This window comes from Cyprinodon tularosa, unplaced genomic scaffold (assembly GCF_016077235.1).
Source record: "Cyprinodon tularosa strain WSP-4 unplaced genomic scaffold, ASM1607723v1 ctg467, whole genome shotgun sequence".
Classification (NCBI taxonomy): Eukaryota; Metazoa; Chordata; class Actinopteri; order Cyprinodontiformes; family Cyprinodontidae; genus Cyprinodon; species Cyprinodon tularosa.
In genome coordinates this window covers 50,988-75,254 of record NW_024039193.1, presented here as the reverse complement: position 1 = coordinate 75,254, position 24,267 = coordinate 50,988, and the positions used below count along the sequence as shown (strand labels likewise).

General features: G+C 43.1%; 1 protein-coding gene across 11 annotated transcripts in view; it reads right to left on the bottom strand.

Moving 5' to 3' along the window:
* Positions 1 to 5,549: 5,549 nt before the first annotated feature.
* The window catches only part of pikfyve (phosphoinositide kinase, FYVE finger containing), a 54,080-nt gene continuing 35,362 nt past the window's right edge, over positions 5,550 to 24,267 (bottom strand). For all 11 annotated transcript variants that reach the window (XM_038301402.1, XM_038301393.1, XM_038301395.1 and 8 more), the window contains 24 exons: positions 23,693 to 23,819; positions 22,833 to 23,620; positions 22,353 to 22,748; positions 20,137 to 20,237; positions 19,999 to 20,070; positions 19,757 to 19,928; positions 18,005 to 18,183; positions 17,771 to 17,884; positions 14,536 to 14,644; positions 14,306 to 14,460; positions 12,546 to 12,642; positions 12,290 to 12,347; positions 12,059 to 12,187; positions 11,850 to 11,970; positions 11,652 to 11,747; positions 11,484 to 11,567; positions 9,364 to 9,455; positions 9,208 to 9,267; positions 7,704 to 7,880; positions 7,512 to 7,615; positions 7,316 to 7,444; positions 6,983 to 7,244; positions 6,817 to 6,891; positions 5,550 to 5,926 (listed from right to left, as the gene is read on the bottom strand). In XM_038301402.1, the coding sequence (XP_038157330.1) occupies positions 5,811 to 5,926; positions 6,817 to 6,891; positions 6,983 to 7,244; positions 7,316 to 7,444; positions 7,512 to 7,615; positions 7,704 to 7,880; positions 9,208 to 9,267; positions 9,364 to 9,455; positions 11,484 to 11,567; positions 11,652 to 11,747; positions 11,850 to 11,970; positions 12,059 to 12,187; positions 12,290 to 12,347; positions 12,546 to 12,642; positions 14,306 to 14,460; positions 14,536 to 14,644; positions 17,771 to 17,884; positions 18,005 to 18,183; positions 19,757 to 19,928; positions 19,999 to 20,070; positions 20,137 to 20,237; positions 22,353 to 22,748; positions 22,833 to 23,620; positions 23,693 to 23,819 (3,813 nt within the window). In that variant the 3' untranslated portion in view covers positions 5,550 to 5,810. The remainder of the gene's footprint in view (positions 5,927 to 6,816; positions 6,892 to 6,982; positions 7,245 to 7,315; positions 7,445 to 7,511; positions 7,616 to 7,703; positions 7,881 to 9,207; positions 9,268 to 9,363; positions 9,456 to 11,483; positions 11,568 to 11,651; positions 11,748 to 11,849; positions 11,971 to 12,058; positions 12,188 to 12,289; positions 12,348 to 12,545; positions 12,643 to 14,305; positions 14,461 to 14,535; positions 14,645 to 17,770; positions 17,885 to 18,004; positions 18,184 to 19,756; positions 19,929 to 19,998; positions 20,071 to 20,136; positions 20,238 to 22,352; positions 22,749 to 22,832; positions 23,621 to 23,692; positions 23,820 to 24,267) is intronic.

Sequence of the window (24,267 nt, the reverse complement as noted above, 5' to 3'; positions counted from 1 at the left end):
TCAATGGATCATCATTTATACCTAAAACTAATACGGTTGCATTGATTTAATGAATTTAGAGTTAATGAGTAAAAAAATTAAAATTTTCGTCGTAATCACGGAGTCTGGGAGCGACAATTTTTGCCCAAATATAGTAACCCCTCCATCCTGCCATCTTCCAGCAGTGACGTCACGGTGCGGTAAGCCTAGCGCCATTCTCCCCGCTTTACAAGCTAAATCAATGGGAACTACCAGACACATCTGCAATCAACAATTATTGAAGATTTCCAGAGGACTTCACCATTGAAATTCACCAGAGCTATAGTGAAACTGACAATGCCCACGTGCATGGCATAAAATTAGTTATTTCACCTTTCCGATTCCTGATCTTCCACGGACATCGCCAGAGAAAAAACCCGTAATATGTAGCCAACATTTGGAAGAAGAATGTTTTCAAGATGACTTGGATAATAGCGCGTTGTGACAAACACCAGATACAGCACTGGGACTTGATCAACAGCCGATACAGAACCGTGACGTCACTAACCAGTAGGTGGCAGTAGTGTTCTTTGACAAACATGGATGCCTCCAGTAAAGCACATTCAAACGAAAGTTACTCTTAATTAAAAACACTTTATTAAACACTATGTAATAATTTAATATTTAAAGTACTTTCAGAAGTTTGAATTCTGAATATGTCCCGATTTTTCCTTTAAACTGGTCGAGGGGAACGGCTTCGCCTGAAAAGAGGCCTGGAGAGGAGTTTTTATCTCAGAGGTCAACCACTGGAGGCTGTTTTCTGTCACTTACTTTCAATAAGCTATTTTATTTCTAAACAGAATATGAAGGAGTTGATTCTAGAACTGTAACTTCTAGACTGGTTATTAAAACGTTAAATGAAAAGCAGAACATTTCGCTCCCTTTTCACATCCAACACAGCAGAAGCCAGGTGATGGCTAACCAGTCAATCCCGTCAAATTTTTTAAATGTCTATTTAATCCAAATACACATTTTCAAATGTGTTGATGCTTTAGGGAAATCTTTGGAGAGATCCTCTTCATCCACAGAGCTGAACTGAATTCAGACGGTTAGATAAAAAAATATCAAATCAATTTTATGAAATGTTTTCAGAACCAGAGTTCCTTCACTGATCCGTTAAACGATTTTAAGCAGATCACTTCTCTCTGTGTTTGGTGTTGAGCCAGATTAGTTTGTCCTGAGGCTGAAGAGAAAAACCTAAATGGACTGATACCGTCTCTGTATTAAGAAATTCATCCCTGAGACTATTGATGGTATTTTCTCTGTTTTTGGTCATAGATAAAAAATAAATAAATAATGAATAGAGCTGCTTTGTTGGTTGTAAGCCATTCTAGCTGATCTGGATCTGACTCTTCAGTGAAGCTGTGGCCCTGTACTGTTTCTGTTTAATCACATCCTGCTTCTTTACACTGAAACCAGCTGTGTAGAAAAAGCTGAAAGGAAGGAGGTTCTGTTCCTTTAAAGTCTCATTCAACCTGTTTCTGCCTTCTGTTTGTCTTCATTCACAATAATCTTGCATGACACCTTTATCACCAAAACGAGCACAAAACGTTAGCTTACTGCTCCAATCTAAACTCTTTATGTGCAATTTATTTTTGTTTATGAGCTATTTATTTCCAGGGTTTAGGGAGGATTCTGTCTGAACGGTTCTAAGGTCGGGTTGTAGAAGGATTTCTGATGAACTGAAAAGAGAACACACTCTGGGCACATGCAGCGGTGCGTTTTGGCGATGGCCCTCAGCGTCGGACAGTTCCAAACTGATCGGCGTGGCGTTCGAGGACACCAGGCAGGTGGGAAACCTGCTGATGCATTTCAAATAAAGGAACAAAAATGAAAACTGTGCATTTGTGTGGCTTTATTTTACACACATTCATTTCATTCCAGCTGGTTTGTCCTTCAGAAAGTTTGTTGGATGATAAATCTCAGCTTTATCAAGTGCAAACTTGATTTATTAAATGGAGAAAATACATCTTGCAGATGGACACAAAATAGTTTTATAAACTAGAAACTATTAAAAATTTATTTGATCGTCTTTAGCTAAAAAGAAACTAAAGGAGGGGCAGACCGTGGAGACGAGCGCAGATTTTCACTTCGCTTTATGAAAAAATAAAATAATTCACAAATCTCTCTAAGAATCATTTCTCTGCCTCATCCAACCGTCTCTCAGCTTTTATTGCTACGTTTTCATTTTGTTCAAACGTGGTTCCCATTGTTTTAAATATAAGACTATTAAAATACCTGTTCTGTTTGGAGATGTTTTTAAATGTTTTATCTAAAATAGTTTTTTATATAAACTTTATTAGAATATTATTATAATATAAAAAAAGAAAGAAATACAATTTTCAGTGAACCATCTTCAGGGGTTTGAACAAAAATAAATGAAAAATAGCTAAATAAAAGTAAAGATAGTAATAAAGTTACATATAGCAGCATGTAAAGGGATTCCATAAATGCTTTAAATTTAGTGCATAAAGATAAAGTTTTAATAGCATTTGTTATTTGAGGACGATGTATAAAAATAAGTTTTTGCTTCCTTTTAAAAAGATACACATGATGGTTTAATCATAGTTTTACATTTGTGGATATAAGATTAGGAAGATTACATAGGAGGAAATGGTCAAAGTTATTTTTTATATTTTGTGATTCCAAAAAAACATCCTTAAAATAAAGTTGAAATATGTCGTAAATATTTCTGGTTGGAGATGCTGCAGCAGTCAGAGATATAAGTCACAAGCCTTACATTGTACCTTAAAAACCAAAGCTGCACAAAGAAGCACTAAAAAAGTAGACCATCCATCCATCGGGGATGCATGGACCCCAGCTTATCCTGAGCTGAGCTCGTGACGGGTGCTGGTGTTTATCTCCAGCTGTCTATGGGCGAGAGGCGGGGTCCACCCAGCACAGATCTCCAGTCCATCGCAGGGCAACACAGAGACAAACAACCAAACAGTCATGTTTTTTGCACTGTCTGAGGAAGCCGGAGTACCCGGAGAGAACCCATGCATGCTCAGGGAGAACATGCAAACTCCATGCAGAAAGAATCGAACCCACAACCTTCTTGCTGCAAGGCAGCAGTGCTACCCGCTGCAACACTGATACTGAATTATGTTTTTTTTAGGAATGAAGTTTGTTCATAATAATAATGATATTAATAAAAATATAATAAATAGGTGTTTGTTGGTAGAATTAGTAGTACTAAAAGCCAGTACTACTAGTAGTAGTGGTGCTAGTAGAAGTAATGTTTGTATCATAGTCTATAATACTAGTAGAAGTAAAAGTATTAATACAGTGAGGGAAATAAGTATCTGAACATCCTGCTATTTTGCAACTTCTCCCACTTAGAAATCATGGAGGGGTCTGAAACTATCATGGTAAGTGCATGTCCACTGTGAGAGATTTATTCTATAAAAAAGAAAAAAAAAATCACAATGTATTATTGTGTAACTATTTATTTGTATGATACGACTACAAAGAACTATCTGAACTCTTCTCTAGATAGATAGATAGATAGATAGATAGATAGATAGATAGATAGATAGATAGATAGATAGATAATATGACAATTTCAGACCCCTTCATGAAGTGGGAGAACGTGCAAAATAGCAGGGTGTTCAAAAACGTATTTTCCTCAGTCCTGCTTTTAGACTTTTTTGAAGATAGTATTTGTTAGAAAAATGTAAATATCATTTTATATGTATTAACTTCAGGCATTTGGCCTGCTAGGAATGTTCTTGTTGTTTTAACTTCAAACAGGCAGAGCAAATGTTTCTCCCAGAGTCTGGCCTTATCCAGCTATGCTGCTGCAGGTGACTGATCATCACCCGCAATCAAACTACACAAGAAACCGTCGTGCTTTATCGTGTGTAAACTTCTGACCCTTCCTGTTACTCCTTATAAGTCTGATAATAAAGGCAGGGGAGACAGAGAAGTCCCAGCAGAGTTGACCAAAGACATTGAGGGAGTGAAATTCTCAGTCTGGGTCCACTCTCCTCTTCTGCAGAAAAGTCACTGTGTTTGTGTTGGTTCATTTCTAGGACAATGGGGAGTTATTATCATTTAACCTCAACAGTATTTATATTCACCACCTTAACAAATCTTAGTCTGCTTGTATGGATTAAGAACCATACTAGGTTCATTGCTGAAATTCTTCAGCACATCAACCAGGGCCACAAACAGCCCCTTTACACGTCAAGCTCACTAGAGTGAAACGCGCTGCCTTGACAATTTCTGCAATTTCGGTGCTGAAAGCCCTAAAAAGAAAAGGCGACAACATATTTGGACAAAGACATGGCTGAGCAAACGTGGCTACTATGGTCTGTCAATTTGACAGAAAGAACTCCATTTCACTCACACCTCCACCATGCTGCTGTGCTTTAGACTGAGAGGAAGAAGAACCTTTTGGAACATGTTTGATTTTCACCCCCCGATTCCTGATCAGGAGGTGGTCGTAAGAGGCTGATCGCCCCTTGTTCCTCCGTGTACTCTACACGAGGCACGATCAGGCTGAAAGTCGGCCAGATTGAAAAATTCTCACACGACTGGAAAATCAGCCTGAAAAGGGCAAAAAAATAAATACAAAAATCGCAGTGTACGCCTGGCTTAATGGGTTCTGTTGAACAAAGATGTCAGGTAACGAAGTACAAATACTTTCTTACTGTACTTAAGTACACTTTTCAGTTATCTATACTTTACTCCATTACTTATTTTTCTTCCTACTTCTGATTTCTACTCATTACATTTTCACACCAGTATCTGTACTTTCTATTCTTTACATTTTTAAAACAAACGTTACTCGTTACTCTTGGCTTCGGTTTAATGTTTCTAAATCTTTATTTCCTGTCATGTGCTCCATCCAATGCAGATCATTGGCTCCACCCACATCTAGTGAAAACTAGTGTGATTGGATGAGTCATAGAACGCAAACACTCATTGGTTAGCTAAAGGAAATCATCAGAAGCAAGCAGGTGTTCTTTAAACTGCTAACGTGAATTGTCTATGCCATGCTACAATGTGGGATTCAGAACAAGATGTTGAAACGTCTGAAAGGTCGGACCCAGGCCAGAACGTATCGGGAGACGGAGACCAACAAGACCTCCCTCATCCTTGGCCCTATCTCTAAGAATTTTTGTAAATAGTCGGAAAATTGAGCTTTCAGTTCATATAGTGGCATCTGACTGTTTTTTTTTAAAGATTACTTTATACTTTTATACTTTAAAAACACTCTGGTAAAAGTTGAAGCATCATCTTCACCTCTTTACTCAAGTAAAAGTGAAAAAGTATGTGCTCCAAAAACTACTTAAACTGCAGTATCAATACTTCTACTTATGTAACAAATGCCTGTACTTTTCCCACCACTGCTGTTGAGTCTTTGCTCTAAGTGTGGATCTGAATCAGGACCTTTTGGGCCCAAATCCATTCCAGATGGACTAAATCTGGTTTCTATGAGATCCGGAAGGATTTCTCTGAATGGAGCAGCTGAGTTAGAATGAATGATGAGTAGCTCCATGTTAGTAAATCTTAGGATACACCAATAGCTCTCGGTGTTAATAATCTTTTATTAGTCACATAATCTCTGTACATGTACAAACATTAAATTACAGGAAGCAGTTTGTTCAGCATACTAAAACTAAATGACTGAATGTTTCTGCAGATCCACTGGAGAAATGGAACCAAATATAAAACCAGAGCCTCTCTGGGAAGCTGAGGGTCGCTGCAGTGCATCCAGGAATGTAAAAACCGATGAATACTGTGGAATTCTACTGAAGCAGGCGTCTGTGGATGGAGAGCCTGGTTCAGCAGTTGATACCCAAGCCAGTCCAGTGATCCGGTACCATCAGGAAGTATTTATCCATGGCCTCACAGAAGCGCGCTCTGTACAGTTCAGGAGAAACAACGGTGGGCATCTTCCCTGCAGAGCAAACACAGCAGGACTCAGAACCAGAGCAGAATGTCGGTCAATATTTTATCCCTGATCCTTCCCTCTTCCCGCTCTCCTTCCTTCCTTCTGGCCTCTTTTGTCCAAGTTTCCAGGGTATTCCATTTCTGCATCCCTCCCTGCCCTCCTACTTCTCCTTCCTTCCTTCCCCTCCTGTCTCCTCCCTTTCTATTTTGCTTCCTTCCTTCCCTCCTTTTCTACATTATCCCCCCCCTCCCTCCTTGCCCTACTTCTCCTTCCTTCCTTCCTTGTCCTCTTATGTCTCCCTGCCTTTTGCTTCCTTCCTTCCCTCCATTTCTGCATCCCTCCCTCCCTCCTACTTCTCCTTCCTTCCTTGCCCTCCTATGTCTCCTCCCTTCCTTGCCCTCCTATGTCTCCTCCCTTCCTCTTTTGCTTCCTTCCTTCCTTCCCTCCATTTCTGCATCCTTCCCCCCCTCCCTCCTTGCCCTACTTCTCCTTCCTTCCTTGCTTCCTTCCTTCCTTGTCCTCCTATGCCCCCCCTTTGCTTCCTTCCTTCCTTCCTTCCTGCATCCTTCCCCCCTCCCTCCTTCTCCTTCCTTCCTTCCTTCTTTGCCCTACTTCTCCTTCCTTCCTTCCTTCCTTGTCCTCTTATGTCTACCCCCCCCCCTTTTGCTTCCTTCCCTCCATTTCTGCATCCCTCCCTCCCTGCCCTCCTACTTCTCCTTCCTTTCTTCCTTGCCCTCCTATGTCTCCTCCCTCCCTCTTTTGCTTCCTTCCTTCCTTCCCTCCATTTCTGCATCCTTCCCTTTCTCCCTCCCTCCCCTCCCCATTATTTAAAGACATCAGAAGGAATGGAGCTCAGGTCTCGGTTGTCGTAGCGACAGCAGCATGGTGACCTTTACCTTGACCTCCCAGAATTCCAGTGGATTTAACGACCATCTCCAGCTTCTTGTCCCAGGTGAACGTTCTGATGTAATCTGGAGGAGACAGCAGAGGACCCCCCCCCCCTCCAATCAACACCAGGCTTCTGAATCAGAACACAAAGTCTCCACCCCCCCCCCACCTTACCGATGATCCCCACCACCAGCTGGTCGGTGGCGTCGTCTCGCCCCACCAGCAGGGAGTAGTCAATGATGAGGTGGCTGGACAGGAAGTAGGCGTCGCTGTGAATGGCGGCTTTCAGGATGGCCTTGCAGTGGGAGCGGATGTAGAGCGGGTTGTCGTGGATCAGCTTCAGGAGGTTCTCGTCCAGCAGAACCACCTCACAGCTCTCCTTCCCAGAGTCGGTCTTCACGTTCCGGTTCCTCAGCGAGCCCTTCAGGTCAAACACCTGGAGGAGACGCAGCGGGTCAGAACTCTGCACGGAACCAGGACCACAGCCCAGCTGCTACCGGACCCCACCTGAGCCATTTTACGGCCGTAGAAGAGGTTCTCCATGACCAGCAGGTCCAGTTTCTTCTCCGTATTGTTCTGGGAGTTCTTGTATCCGATCCGGTAAACCCCCAGGATCTTGGCCAGGGCCGTCGGCCGCTGTGGAACCGACACGGTTACAGGTGGAAACGCTCAAAGCAAAGGCGGAAACAGGAAGGAAGCAAACCTTCTGCTGAACAGCTCCGGTGATGTAGGTGAAGTAGTGCGGAGCAAAGTCCAGGAAGGACTGGACCTCCAGCCTGGGCATCTGCTTCAGGATGAAACGGTCGTCTGACAGGAGAGAAAAGGACCTCAGTCAGAGTTTAAACCTAATAAACGGATCAAAGAGCCTCCCACAGAGAAGCACCTCCTCTCTAACCTTCGGTAGCGTAGAAAACTGCTCCAGACTTCCCTCCCCGGGCTTGCCAGTTCACGCAGTGGGACAGCGAGCGGACAAAGTCCTCCTCGCTGCTCTCCATGATCTCATCACGCATCCTGTGGAACTCCTGGGCGTAGTAGATCCGACAGTAGAACTTGGCGTTGGCGTCAGAGAACTCTGAGTTGGAAGAGGTCAGATGGATTGACATCAAGCAGACCGGTTCCACATCCAGAACCTCGGCTGAAGCCTCATGGCTTCACTTCTAGATTTTAGTCCATTAGAGGCGTCAACAGAAGCAGCATCTGGCTGCTCCGCATCAAAGCTGTCAGAAAGCTTCATGTTTGGTTTGGTCCAATTCCAGGGTCCCCTGACCTCAGTTAACATCTAAATAAAGCATGTAATAGACTTTCCAGAACCAGTTTCCTCAATTATGCGACAGAATTTCTAACTTAATGCATCATCAGTAATTCAAATCAATTCAGTTTATTTATATAGCGCCAATTCACATCATGTCATCTCAAGGCACTTTACAGTTCACCAGATCATCCAGTCAAATTGATACAAAGTTTTCTATCTAAGGAAAACCAGTTGATTGCATCGACTCATTGACTCTTCAGCAATCCCTCACACTAAGCATGCTCGTAGCGACAGTGGAGAGGAAAAACTCCCTTTTAACAGGAAGAAACCTCCAGCAGAACCAGGCTCAGTGTGAGCGGCCATCTGCTGAGGCCCACTGGGGTTCAAGGAGACAGAAGCAGAGATACAAAAAGCAGCTGTAAAAGGCGGCCCCGTCCAGGAAACACACAGCCAGGCAGACGAGCTCAGAGCCAACTCCCATGTCAGAGGACGAAGAGAGCACATCCAGCCAGTCATGGTCAGAGAAACAGGACCGCACTGGAAAACAGGCCGATCTCCAGCATCTATAAACAAAGGTGTTGATGGCAGCAGCACAGCTGATATTTCTCTCCAGGATGGAGTCACAGCCAAACAGGAACAGTCATTCCTCTCAGAGATGAGTATGCCGCCACACAGCAGGGAGCAGCAAGACTACATCAGCAGTTTTTAAGAAATGGTTGAACAGAGTGGGACAAGTTTTGTGCACATTCTCAAAACAGAGACTGACCAGATCCACCAGCATTCGAAGATCTAAGGAGCGAATACAACTGGAAATGGAGAGAATGCAGAACAAATAAAACTAAAGTGATCGGTTTAACCGCCGCACTAGCCGTGCCTGAGGTACAAGCCCCACTGGTTGCAACTTAAATATCAAGCTGCATCTCTTATAGCAGGATTTTAAAAATCTACTTTATACCTCTTCGTTTTACTATAAAGGTTTTTTCAATTATCCAAAAAACCCAATGTGCTCGTTTATAATCCAGGCCAGTTATAAAAGATGCAGCTTGATATTTGATTCTGTTTACAATGTTTGAATTTTCATCCTCAAAGATGTTTCTACTTCAGCAGAGAAAATGATTGACAGGAATCTCAGCGGACGCAGACTTACGGAGCTCGATGTGCGGATTTACGGTCTGTTTCTTCTGCTTATCTGCTGAATCAGCATCCTCTGAAATGGAACAAAAGTTCAAACCACTTTACACCGTCGGTCTGCATTGAAAGCCGTTTGGGATTTAGTTTAAGGTGGGAACTGGTGAGTCCGTACTGAGCGGCTCGCCGTCGGTGCTGCTGCGACTCTGCTGAGATGAAAGAGAATCGCTGGGCCTCGCAGGGCTGCTCCTCACCCGACTCTCTGCACTGCAGACACCCAGAGGAAGAAAAGATTACAGAAGATACTTTCCTAGAAGCTGCATTGGAGTAATGATACAGTTTAAACCTTTTCATGGGATTTATTGGCTTTTTGTTCAAAGATGCTGCAAATAAATGAAATCTAAATAAGTCAGTTTTTCCTAAAATAATTGTATTTTCTCTTTGAGTAAAAAATGTTGAGATGCGTCTTTTCTTAGCCTCACAGGCACGAAACAGAGGTTATGAGAGATAAGAATGAGTCACACAGCTTCCTTCATGGCATGAAGGGGAGGAATGATGTTATTAGGAGATCCGTCCGGCCAGTGAAAGATATATTAACCTAACAGGGAACGGCCTCGATGAACTCAAGTTGTTTGTCCTCGTTTTTCCAAGTGTGAGAAAGTTCTTTATGCAGGGGGGTGGGTTGGTTCCCCTGGGGGGAGTGTGTGTTGGGATTTTTGTAAGGTATAAATGTTTGTACTAATGCTGTCTCATTTAGGGTCCTATCTCTCAATTTGAGGACGTTTAATAAATTTAATGTCAATAAAATGCCTCTGTCCCTGCTTCCTATCTCCACATGTTGAATTGAGGAGGTAAGTGAGACACTTTGAAAATGGAACAATATCATTTACATTTAACCCTATAATGCCAAATGTATCATATTTGATACATACGGTCTCTGAAATGTTTTGCATCTGACACCTTTTGCATAATTTAATGGTAAAATCTTTGCTCAAAATCCTATTGTACACAATCAGATATACCTGATCCAGTATAATGTATACCTGATCCAGTCTTATACTGGCTGATAACAGCCAGTATAAGACTACACAAAAAATAATCTTGACTTATCGCATAGTAATAAATTATTATAATATCAAAAATGTATTTCTGTTTTTTCTTTTTACATATTTTGTTAAAAGGGCAAATAAGGACATCAAACCAAAAAAAAGTTATTTTCTGTTTGTTTTATTCTTGGATCGGGCTTTAAAGGGTTAAAACAAGACCAAATCATTGCATTGTCTTATTTCAGGTGAATTTAATCAAATTATCTTACTTTAAAGGAAAAGATTGGTCATATTCAGAATTCAAACTTCTGAAAGTACTTTAAATATTAAATTATTACATATTACAATTCAGAGTAATTTTCCTGTGAATGTGCTTTACTGGAGGCATCCATGTTTGTCAGAGAACACTACTGCCACCTACTGGTTAGTGACGTCACGGTGCGGTATCGGCTGTTGATCAAGTCCCAGTGCTGTATCTGGTGTTTGTCACAACGCGCTATTATCCAAGTCATCTTGAAAACATTCTTCTTCCAAATGTTGGCTACATATTACGGGTTTTTTCTCTGGCCAGAAATCGGAAATGTGGAATAACTCTTTTTTTTTCACTTTTACCCGATGTATTCCAATATCCAGCTGCCATGCACGTGGGCATTGTCAGTTTCACTATAGCTCTGGTGAATTTCAATGGTGAAGTCCTCTGGAAATCTTCAATAATTGTTGTTGATTGCAGATGTGTCTAGTAGTTCCCATTGATTTTGCTTGTAAAGCGGGGAGAATGGCGCTAGGCTTACCGCACCGTGACGTCACTGCTGGCAGGAGGGAGGGGTTACTATATTTTGGCAAAAATGGCCGCTCCCAGACTCAGGGATCGTGATGATTATTATATTTATTTTTTTTACTGATTAACACTAAATTCATTAAATCATGGCGAACATGTTAGTTTTAGGTATAAATGATGATCCATTGGTTATTCCTCGCAGACTGCGGTTTTCCTTTAAGAGTAAAAATCTTCATTCCATTGGATAATCATCTTATATATCTACTCAAATTAAGGGTAAATACACTTTTTTTTTTTTCCCCTTTCTTATTTCTAGATCGTTTTTGCAGTGAAGCTGTGGATTAGGGAAATAAGGAGACTTCCTTTCTAGAAGCAAACTTTGCTCAGATTGGTTACTTCCTGAACCCTGATCAGGCTCCGCCCACTATCTGTAAGGTTCCGGTGGGTTCATCCAGCTGAACGCCGTCCTACCTGCCAGCCTGCTGTGGAACGTCGTCTCCGGCTGCAGTCGACGCCTTGGACAGCTCATCCAGCGCCGTTTTGTACTCTTTGCAACTAGAGGACATAAAACCAGAATGAGCCGTTAGTGAGGCTGAGCTGAAACAAACACATAAGCAGGGCAGGGAGGTCAAAGGTCACCTGAGAGCGAAGGCGATGATGGAGCTCGGCTCACGCTCACAGACTGCGATGGGCACCCGCTCGTGTTCGTACATCAGGTAGTGTTTATCTGGATCGCTGTCAAAACAAACAGCAGCAAATATTTCTGTCTGATCGGCTGGAGTTGACAGATAACTGACAGTCTTCCATCGCAGGACGAGCTCTGATGGCGGCACTTACAACGGGACAGGGATGGAGTTGTAGCTGTTGCCTGGCAGGAAGTTGGCGAGGATGGCTTTCATGGTAGATTTCTCCTTCACCTGGCTGTCGGTGGAGCCCAGCAGGTGGCCGTCAAACACATCTAGAGGTTAGAAGAACCCAGACGTAAAGAGAACAGGCAACAACAATAAGAACGGCTGTGGCGAAGGTGTGAGTCTCCGAGTGCGAACCTTCTGGGATGCTGACAGAGTCCTGTTCACTGAAACTGGGTCCGGTTGCAGAGGAATCGGCTCCAGGGTCTCCAGGTGACGGCAGCATGGTGGAGCTGGTTGAGGGGAGCGGGCAGAGGTGGCGGTCCTCTGTGAAACGAAAAAACAGAAAAGCAGCAGGAAATCAGATTAAAACTAAATATAAATAAATCCTCAGTAAAAAAAACTATTTGTGGGTTTATGTCTCCCCACCTTTCTCCCCGTTCTGGACGACAGGAGAGGGGTTCCGAGGCGAGGAGTCCAGGGCGCCCTGGGTGTCACACAAAGCTTTAAAACACCTATTCAATGATTGGCAGCAACACAGCATCAGTATCAAATGAAAAGGACAGAATAGAGCGCCACACAGAAACATCTCAGGTGATAAACTGCCCTAAAACCGCTCTGCATGTTTCTCTGCTACCATTTCATATCGGAATTGGGAACCAGTTACCTGAGCCTCTGAACCCACCTTAGCCTCCTCTGCAGTGTTGGGTCTGAGTCTCCCTGGACTCGGGGGGACAGACAGACGCTTCCTGCCTTTCTCCTGCTGGAACAGATCCTGAAGTCTGAGAAGAAAACAAGCTTTGAAAAACAGAAGCTTTCGTTAAGCCCCTGTCACACCTTGACGAGTTAGCCAGCCTGATGTACGAAAAATCTCGCAAAAATGCGGGCATACGTTTGATAAGTTATGGGTACGTTTTGTATAAGTTATGAACACGCTGAAACACGCTGGCACACGTCGACATACGGCAAGTACGTCCAGAACTTTTGAGCATGATCAAAATGCCCCAATATATGCCAGCTTATGCCATACGTGGGCCATAAGTTACAGGTAAGTTATAGGGGTGTAAATCACATCCATCATGGCGATTCGACTCAACATCGACTTCCTGACCCAACGATTCAATTATTTTCGATACTCAAAAAAACACCACGATAAGATTCGATTGTTTACTTTTTTTTTCTTTTTTTTTACACCTTACTGGCTAGACAATGTTTCAAATTTGAAATAAGTCAATGCTGTAATATTTTTTATGAGTTGTTTTTTTAGAAACAACAGTAAATGCACATAATCAGTGCAATGCAACACCTCGGCTCCAGACGCCCCCCCCCCCCCCCCCTCCACAGACGCTCCACTACTCCTCTCCCAAACTGTAGCTGACCGCAGACAGTGCCGCAGACAGGAGGCCGGCTTGTTTTGTTTTTATGACCGAAATTGCGGAAAACAACTCGTGAAGTTTGACCCACTAGAAGAGAGAGGTGCGAGAGAACACTGGGACCCTTTTTCCTCCTGGATCTCCGCCCTTTTTGGCCCTCATGTCCCTCCGTCGTCGGACTAAACTCGCCCCCACTTCCTCGCCGCCTCGGCCGTATCTAGACCCACAGCCTATAGCACAGACCACGCTTCAATATTTAGCATAAATCAAAAATTTCTGTGTCATGCTTACTGCAACACACTGCTGCAGCAGTATAACCAGGAAGCGAGGTAGGAGGGCAAAATAGGTTTAGCGCCACCGCAGCACGGGAGGGAGAATTACGCCCAGGAGCAAATGGATAAAAATAGACCGGAGGAAAAAAAACATGAATCGATTATCTTGCAGACGTATCGATGCATTGGATCGTCGGCTGTTGGATCAATGCATCGATACAAAACGATTATTATTTAAAGCCCTAGTAAGTTATATGATCGCTGACATACGTTAACTGCAAGTCACTCATAAGTTGTGGCGTTCAGCTTATCCAAGAGCAATGAGGAACTTCTCCTCCAGACCTCATCCCCACCATAGGATGAGCGTGAAGGAGAGTGTGATGGATCCGCCCTGCGTTCACGCCCACGGCCATGACCAATAAACTTCCTAGCAGACATGACTTTGAATCTTCTGCAACTGCAAATGTTCTTTCTTTCTTCGTCTTTTTTTTTGTTTTTTTTTATTTTTTGTTTATTAGGGGGTGGGGGGTTGGGTCAGTAAACAGTATCTAGGTTAATAGTGCGATCAAAGACATCTTTTATTCAGTTAGGCTGTTGTTGGAGAGAAGTCTTGTGCTCATTATGAATATTCTATATATACGCCCAAAATTGAACAGAAATAAATAGAAAGTTTTAGGAGATTGTGGGACGTCTGGTATACGCTCTCTAAATCGGCAAGGTGTGACAGGGCCCTTAAGGCCACAGGTTGGTTTCTCGTCTAGTTTGCTTAATGAATCACATCCAGGAAGGCTGGTTCCCACCTGCTGTTCCAGGACTGCAGCATCTCACACAGACTCTGTTTCTTCACCACCAGGGATTCCAGGATGGCCTGCAGCTGCTGAGGAGAGTCCAGGCTGCAGGACTGCAGCCGCACCTGAAGCTTGTCGATCCAGCTGCGCAGCTCTGCCTCCTCCATCTGCGCTCACAGACAGCAACCATGAGCCGAAGCTGAGGTTCACACCTACCAGAGGGAGGGAGATCCAACGCCTACATCTTTCTGGGCAAAGAGGTCCTCCATCTTCTCCTCCCGGGTCTTACTGAACGTGTCGGTCTTCAGGGAAGTGAGTCGTTCTTCGATGGCCTGGTAGACCTGAGCCACACTGGTGAGAGAAGCAGACGACCCAAAACACGGCTTAACATTTCTGTCCACGTCTCAGCGATAAAACGCATGTTTCACCAATCGGAACACTCAAAGAGTGGTAGACGACAAGATAGCAGCTTGCTTTGACTTTATAGACACTATACATAACAAATCAGCAAAGAAAATTAATTTATGAATGTTTACTTTACTTAATTGCACAGTTTCTGATACATTTACTGGATAGATTTATGTGACTTCACCAAAGTATTTGCTGAACCCTAGATGAAATCACAGCAGTGGTGGCTGGCCAATAGAGGGCGCTAGGGCACTGCCCCACCCACCCAATGACCCTGATTAAGACATAAAAAAAAGAAAAATTATAATTTAACTTTAAATCAAAATGTAAAATATTATTGAAATATATTATATATATTTAGATGTGCAAGATAAATATTTAATCTTTAATGACTAATAAAGCATCATTCCATTTTTCGTAGGATCAGTGACATATTTCCTCCATAGGGAACATAAATCCTTGGCCATTGACTCTTGTTAAAAGTTGTACATGCGCAGTAGCTCCTCTGCAGTACAAACGTAAAGGACGGCGCGGGGCGCGGCTAGGCGGCGACCTGAGGTGACAGGAAGTGTTCTTGCTCATTACCTCCCGCCACAGCGCAGATGTTTTGCGGATTGACAGGTTGAGTAGCGGGATAGGAGAGATGGAGAAATGGTGTTAGGAACTGGATGCAGCGAGGCTAAGGCTTTCTGCTTTCCCTGCCTCCTTTTTCAAACGTCAGGATCTGAGCCAGCATGGATAAAGACAGCTAGGACTGATTAAAAGCACTTTTTAAAAAAAGGAAAAGAACAATCTGGGATTCACATGGAAAATAATAGAATATAATCTACTTTTTCAGGGTGTTTGTTAATTTGCATAGTTGTTATTAAATGAACACATTCTTAGAAAATAAAGTTTTTATATATTAAAAAAATCTAAAGCTAACAAATAGCTTCTCCATTATTAAACTGGTACATTTTTTTTTAGGTTTGTGACACAATATTGGACCATGCAAAACACAGATTTACCTTCATAAAGCCTCAGAAGGGCAAAATGTATGTACAAATTAATTATGTTTTTGTTTTTAAAAAGTGCTTTTCTAATTTTTGTTGTTGTTGGCATTCATATAAATATACCGGAGTGATAACTCAGTATAGGTTTGATTGGTTTCTGGTATCTATTTTGACTTTATAGCGCCCCCTGGAGAAAACTCCACCAGCCGCCACTGAATCACAGCATCTAAAACAGAAGCACCTCTGAGCAGAAGAAGATTCACTGCTTCTTGCAAAGCTCTGCAGCTCTGTACAGCTCGGAAAATGTCTTCTCTGCAGAAAGTGAACATGGCTGTTGATTCAGCCAAGAAAGGAACTGGATTACCTTCAGCATTGAGATCCAGATGAAGAATAATGGTTTTATTTACTATAAAGAGCCACATAAAATATAAAATTCAAAACACAGCAAATATTTAATCAAAGACTTTTTTTTTTTTTACATGAGTGTACTTTTCTTTTATTTGAGCAGGTAGGTGAGACAATCTTCCAAATGAAGAAGATGATTTATCTTTAGAATAAGAGTAAGTAACTAATTTCAAGTGAATAATATCTAACTATTTAATTCTAAGGGCAAAAATACTTGGTCCGTTGCCTTTTCTTCTTTTACTGCTCAAATTAACGGCAAATACATTTATTTAGAGTAATCATTCATTGTTTTTAGGTCAGTTTTTGCAGTGTAGCAAACAGAGATAAAACATTGATCTGTTACCTTTCTCTTGTCTCATTTTTATTTATCTTTTATCTATAAAATCTTTGAATCAATTTGACTGGATGATGTGGTTGAAGTGTAAAGTGCCTTGAGATCACTTGCGTTGTGAATTGGCGTTATAGAAATAAATTTAATTGAATTAAAACTCTAATGATAATAAATATAAATAAAAATCTGTAAGGGAAAAATACAAAAAACAAAATCAGCCTAAGTGTTTTCCTTCTATTTCTGGCTCTATCTTTTACTACATTTAATTAAAATCTCTCGGTTTGAATATTAGGAACATTCAGCTTAAAGGAATAGTACACCCAAAACATGATTAGCCTTCATTTTCTACTCACCTCCATGCTGAACAACACTCTGGAGTACTTTTTTGATATCTCAAATGCATCTGGAGATCTGGGAGGCTTCTGTTGACATTCTATGGCGCCCGAGGCAGAAAGGTCCATAAAAGTCCACAAAAAACGTGTCAATATTCCTCCATACTGCTCGTCCAATGTATTCCAAGTGTCCTGAGTGGGTAGCGTCCAGAATTTACTCGAAACGAAGTCATTTAGAATGTTTTTAGAGCATAAACAGTAGTGTATAGGATTTCCTAAAAGCGCGTTCACGACGCTACGGAAACCGCGGCAGACCAAACCAGATGAAAGTGCGCATTCAGCTCGGCAAAGAACTCATGCTCTTCCTCAACACTGAAGTCCTCAGACATTTTTCTTTCGTTGTTTCTTTCTTTGCACAGGTAAACAGCAAATTTCTTCTTCTACGCTTGCATTATCGGCAGAGCAGACGCTGAATGCGCACTTTCATCTGGTTTGGTCTGCCGCGGTTTCCGTAGACTCGTGAACGCGCTTTTAGGAAATCCTATACACTACTGTTTATGCTCTAAAACATTCTAAATGACTTCGTTTCAAGTAAATTATGGACGCTACCCACTCAGGACACTTGGAATACATTGGACGAGCAGTATGGAGGAGTATTGACACGTTTTTTGTGGACTTTTATGGACCTTTCTGCCTCGGGCGCCATAGACCTCCATTATTTGAATGTCAGCAGACAGCAAGAAGCCTCCCAGATCTCCAGATGCATTTGAGATATCAAAAAAGTACTCCAGAGTGTTGTTCAGCATGGGGGTGAGTAGAAAATGAAGGCTAATCATGTTTTGGGTGTACTATTCCTTTAATTATAATTTACTGAAACTTTTATGACGTTTTAACACCAAAATGAATTGGACAAAAAAAAAAAAAAAAAGGTGTCAGGTGTATTTTTCCTCCAAAAAACAACCTTAGACCTTGAACGGATAAGATGGTCAGTGGACTTGGAGCCACTTACTTCTGGTAGAAGTCCTTCAGGTCCTGCTGCAGGTTGGCTTTGGAGGGACCCAGGTTCCTGATGAAGATCTTGGGACGAGGAAGGCAGATCTCCAGCAGTCTAACAGAGGTGTAGCTGAGCAAAACATCCAAACGCCAAGTTAAGAATGAATCTACTGAAGTGACTGCATATAATGTTTGAATAGTTCGACTCTTTCTCTTCTTCATGTGCAGGTGAGAAGTCAGAGGGACTCACCTAAAGGACGCCACCATCTGGTTGTAGGAGAAGTACTGGTGGTAGTCTTTGTGGATGGAATGTCCGCAGGGCTCGGCGTTCGCCCGTCTGGTGTACTGATGGCCGTAGAAGCGAAGCTCCAAGTATTTGGCGAAGGACATGGACCACGAGTCGTTGGAAAGAGGCACCACTGGAGTCACCTGCAGGGGGCAGTAGAGACACAGAAAGAATTGCACGTGCAATTTAACAACCCTCATTCTGAATCCCTGAGGATCTAACCTGACTCCGCCAGATGGATTTGCTCCGCATATCCATCTGGAAACCTTCCGTTGAAGTAATTTTGGGAAGGGGCGAAAATACTGGTTAGCTGATTGGCCTATGTTGGTGATAGACGGGCCAAATAAACCAATCAGATCAACGAAGCATATGACGTACTAACAGAGCGACGACGAAGAGGAGCCAATTGATAGATCAAACTCTTGCCGAAACCAGCCGGGAGAAGAGCAAAAACATCTTTTCCTCTGAGAAAAGCCTCCAGAGCAGTGTTTTGCTCTTCTTTCAGTGAAGAAATACTCTGTAATTCCGATAAAACTTGCTCGATAGCCACGCTATCGCTAGTTTCATCGGCTGAAGCCGCCATGCTCTTTAGACTGAAGTGTCGCGCTTCTCGTTGCGTCACACCTCAACCCGCCTCAAAGCCAACGCTGATTGGACGTTCGTTTGGTGAACGGCTCCAAATTTTCTTCAACGGAGAGTCTCCAGACTGATTAGCGAGTGAAACCTTGAAAGCTGGCGAGATCAGGATGGTCTCACGAGGCTACTAAGGATCCGGCGTAGGAACCAGAGCTGCTCACCCGAGCAGCTCTGGTTCCTACGCCGGATCCTGCTGCATGCCAGTGACATTACGGTATATGATTGGCTGAACTTTGCCACATGACTTCAAACATTGTGGTTGCCCAGACAACGATAATAAAAATGCAGCGTCAGTGTGCCAAGTAGAGAGCATCTGTAGCGTTAGCGTCTAATGACCGATGAAGTTTAACCTGATCAATAACAAAACTGAAAAAAAAAAAAACTGTTAATGGTGAACAAAGTAACTGTTAGACCGTGATATAAAGAGCTGGGTAGCGCTGTGGCTAGCTGTGCTCAGTAGCTAACAGGTTAGCCTCTTTTAGCTTGCTCAATTAGCCATATTAAGCTACAATAGTTTTAAATTCGTGTCAACAACAACCGTTCGTTTTCTACAAGTAGAATAACTGTTTTTATGTCTAAAATCTCTACGAACGTCATTTGTTAAGATGTCCCGTTTATCCTCTGCCCTCAGATCTCAATAAAAGAATAAAAATAAGCTAAGACTTTTTCTGTCACCTTGTTAAACGGCAGAGCTCAGTATTAGAAGACAGTACTTTCCTTCAAGACGGACAATGATTGTTTTCTACTTTCAGCTACTTTAGATCATCAATGAAATGTAAAATAATAGCAAATATAGGTAATAAAAAGTTTCAGACTCCAAAAGAGATATGATTCTTAAGAAACGGGTGGATTACAGTTTGTCAGAGTGGAGTTTGCAATATGATGACGTGATAAGAAGGGGCGGGGCCCCGAGTAGATCTGGTACCTACACCGGGCCTAAGTTTGGTTACACTTATCAAGTTTTCATTCTGCACCTTTTGCCTCATAGGCAAATTTTATCAGGCCAAAATAATTTAAATAAAGAAAAAAGAAACACCAGCAATGTCGGCCTCTGTTCTGAAAACCGTCCCTCTGGCTCACCTGCTTGCAGATGCGGCACCACGAGTAGTTGAGAATTGTGTGCTGATAACCAGGAACGGGGGAATCCAGCTCCTTCAACACAATCTGCACGCAGCCGTTGCCGTGCACGAAGCGGCGGACGTGATGCACCATGGGAGTCTCGCAGAAAATGCTGGGGCACTGATAGGACGGCCTGGAGAGCAAACGAGCTGTGAGGCAAAGTGACAGAGAAACAAGCTGCAGTCGGTGTGACGGTGTCTCACCTGAAACAGTACCGCTCCAGAAACACGCCCAGCGACAGGTCGTTCTTGCCATAAAACTCCATGGTGACAATCCTGTTGAAAGACGACGTCACTGAGTGCATAAAATGATCAGTTTGGCTTAAGATGCCAGGGGTTTACCACGGGCTGACGCAGGGGTTGGGTGCATTGTTGGACTGAAGGGAAGAGCTGCTGAAGAGCACACAGAGCCTCTGGTGGTTGGTCGGGTTCAAACAGTCCAGCTGAAAAAAATAAATAAATAAAACGTTTACTTCCTGCTTCTTGTTGGCTTTACAAACTAGACCATCATGACCTCAAGCATCTACTGTATCAAACAACCTGATAAAAAAACAAGGAAACCAGAACATGGGTACCGGTTAGAGACACACAGAGATATAAACTAACTTCTGATCAAATATTTGGAAATGAGCAACTTGGAAATTCTGCAAAATACTGATTGAAAGTTTTTGCTCTTAATAAACAAAAACTTACATTTAAAAATTCTATTCCTACGCAAAATATATATAAAATAAGTTAATATTCCTCTTTTGCTCAGTGTTTTGGAAGAGAGGATATAAAAAACCATTGAATTCCACCTCGTGGAATTAGAGACTGGGTGCTCAGGGTCAGACTTGTTCACTCAATTCTTTACTATCAGGAAGTCCACAAACTGTAGTTAAAAGCCTTCAGCTGATCCAAAATGCTGCAGCCAGAGTTCTGATGAAAATGAAAAAGAGAGATCATATCTCTCCTATCCTGGCTTCTCTTCATTGGCTTCCTGTTAAATCCAGAATAGAATTTAAAATCCTCCTTCTCACATATAAAGCCTTAAATGGCCAAGCTCCATCTGATATCAGAGATCTGATTGTTCCTTATGTTCCTAACAGAGCACTTCGCTCTCAATCTGCAGGTTTACTAGTGCTTCCTAGAATTTCTAAAAGTAGAATGGGAGGCAGATCTTTTAGGCTATGTTCACACCTCAGCGTGAAGTGACCCAAATCCGACTTTTCCCCCCCCCATATGCGACCTGAATCTGATCTTTTCATGATAGTCGGCCTCAGCAGATGGCCGCCCACATAGAGTCTGGTTTTGCTGGAGGTTTCTTCCTGTTAAAAGGGAGTTTTTCCTCTCCACTGTCGCTACAAGCATGCTTAGTGTGAGGGATTGCTGAAGAGTCAATGAGTCGATGCAATCAGCTGGTTTTCCTTAGATAGAAAACTTTGTATCAATTTGACTGTATGATCTGGTTGAACTGGAAAGTTCCTTGAGATTACATGTGTTGTGAATTGGCTCTCTAGGAATAAACTTTTCCTATATTTGTTCCTTATGTTCCTATCAGAGCACTTTGCTCTCAATCTGGAGGTTTACTTGAGGTTCAGAGAAGTTGTGAAAGTAGAATAGGAGACAGATCTTATATTTATAACTCATCTCCTATGAACTAACTTCTAGTTTTAGTTTGAGGCAGAAACTGATATTTTACAATCCTTCTAAAAAAGTCGTAGGGAAGCGGCTGTACAACCGTTGCATTTCTGAATTCTCCCGAGTAATGCATGACTTTACACGAGTGAATAAAATTAATGTGATTGGTCAGTTATCAAGGGGGCGGGATTGTTGTGGTGGAAGGTTCGCAAGCAACGGTTGGTTACGGCTGGTTTCTCGGAAGCATCTTGCTAATCATTTAGCAACTTAGTGCTAGTAGGTTCCCGAGAGTTTAGTGTCGGAGGTCGTGGATGAGTCTCCTCCGTCATCCATGTTTTATTTAGAGGAGGAAAGCGGGGACGAAGATGTTGTGGAAGAGGACGCCAGGGCGGCAGAAGCTTGGTTTGGTGTAGAAGGCTTCCAGCCGTACATGTTTGAGCCCTTGCCTCGCAAAGCTGCCAGTTCTGTTAGCTCTACGCCTGCTGAAGACACAGACGTCCATCCCCGTGAACACTGGGACGGAACTCAATGGGAAAGGATTCTGACCGTTGATATATGATTGGCTGAATTTAGGTGTTCAGGCTGACATAGAACTAACTGGCCTCATAAGATAACAGAAAAAAAAAAAAGATTTTAAGACAGGATTTATTTATTTTTTTATTATTGAAATTTTCTAACTTTTAGGCCAATATGAAAAAGAGTAATCTGATAAAGAGTACATTTATATGCATGTTTAAGCCAGAATGATTTGACATTTAATGACATTCATTTTGGGCTTTTCTTTTACAAAGAGCCCGAACCCAAAGAAAACGAGGTCACTTTTACACCTGGGGCTTCGGGTTGAACTGAGGCTACATGTGTTCTAGTTTTAAATGCTTTAAACATGAGCAGCGAAGGGCTCAGAAATAAAGGAATGGTGACTTCCAGAACCACTGTACCTTTGGAGTCCAGTTCATGTCGCTGTGTTTGCCCGTTTTCTCCTCCTCGCTGCCAGCCTTCCCCAGCACCTTCACCGGCATGTCTGCTCCCCGGTTCTGGTTGCTGCCTGCAGCCGCAGGGCCAAACGGGTCGCCTGTTTGTTTCTGCCGGATTCGCCCTCCTTTCGCTCTGAAGTCCGCCAACATTCTAGCGAGGTCCTGGCTGCTGCTCAGGTGGTCCACGATGCGGGTGCTGGTGAGCCCGTGAGACGGTAGGACCTCCGTGGGTTTTGGCTGAGCGGTGCCGTTGGTTTGAGCGCTGAGCAGAGAGGAGGGAGCAGAATCTTTGAGCAGCTGACGTTTTCGGCGTCCGTCCAGCTCCTTCAGGTCCTTATTGAGGAGAGGAGACAAGTAGACCTGTAGCAGAGACATAAGAATGTTGATAAGAAACCCAAAAAGCTGCGGTTCGTCGGGTTGGTCGTAGTGTGAAAGCGGAGGTACCTCCTCAGGGAAGTAATCCCTGCTGGGGCAGTGCATCCCCACAGGAGTGAGAAGGAACGGCTCTTTGAAGGTGATGAAGGGGGAGATGCACAGGATGATGTCCTTCAGCTCGTGCTTAAACACGGCGGAGATGGACTTCAGCCGGTCGTCGGAAGAATCCACATGTTCCGCCACGAACATCCCTGTGTCGTCCTGCAGAGGGTCTCTGAATAACTTTGGGGTGGGGGTCTCTAAGCGCTGTTCATCCTCCAGTCCCACCGACTCTTCCATCACAGTCTCTCCCTCAGAAGTTCCCAACAAGGTGTCCAAGCCCATTTCCTGTTCCTCCTCGGCGAAGAACTGAGAACTGACGGCGAAAGGAGGCGGAGCAGGACTGGAGCACGGAGACGACGTCCTAGTTTCTGCTTTTTCAGCCTCCTCTTGCACAGAAACGTCTGCGTCTTCATTTTTAGTGGAGGACTCTAAAAGAGGGGCTTCTTCTGATTGTCCTTCCAGGGTGGAGTTGTCGCTCACCGCCGTTTTCTCCATACTGTCTCCCTCCATCTCCTCGTCTGCAGCGGAACCCTCTAGCAGGCATGGGAAGGAGCTGCTCTGGGGCAGGCTGGGTGGCATGGCAAACTCGTCCATGAGGAAGGAGATCTCCAGCTGCGAGTGGTACGCCACGCACACCATCAGCGTGATGATGTCTTTCACTCTGGCGAGCTCGTAGTCCGACGCGCCGCGCAGCTTGATGGAGCAGCCCAGATGAGGAGGGCAGCCGTCGAAGAACATCAGAGTCTTCATCTCATCTGGAAACAAACAGAGAAATGATGGCGTGTCCGGCGCTGACAGTAGTGGTGCCAGCGGGAGGCGGGGCTTACTGTTGGGCAAAGTGAAGGGCTGCATGTAGAACTTGTGGCAGGTTCCCAGACGCGGTTTGGTGAGCAGCTGGTCCATAGACATCACCAGGTCACCTTGGGTCATTCGACTCACTCTGTCCAAGACTTTCTACCAGGGAGAAGAAGAAGAAATTATTTCCTGAGATTTGGTCCAAATTATAATCTGGAATTACCAATGATGCTGGTTAATCATCAAACCACTGGGAATCCAGAACAGAAAAAAAAATATATTCATCTAAGGAAACTTGATTTTATCCACTGGTCTCTCATAAACCATAAAACACACAAAAGCTGAGGAAAAAAATAATTCAAATAAAGTTACACTATCTATCAAAGAAGCAGAATAATCTTACTTCACCAAGTGTCTGACATTAAGATTACACTGCAAAAAATTTAAATCTAAATAAGTCTTTTTTTTTTCTTGAACTGAGGAGGGAAGTGAGACAATTTAAAATGGGCAAAATGTTCATTTGAAATGTTAATTTTTGTTTATCTGACTGTTTAAATTATTATTCCCCCACCCAAATGAAAAAGGTAAGAATTCATTATTATCTGGA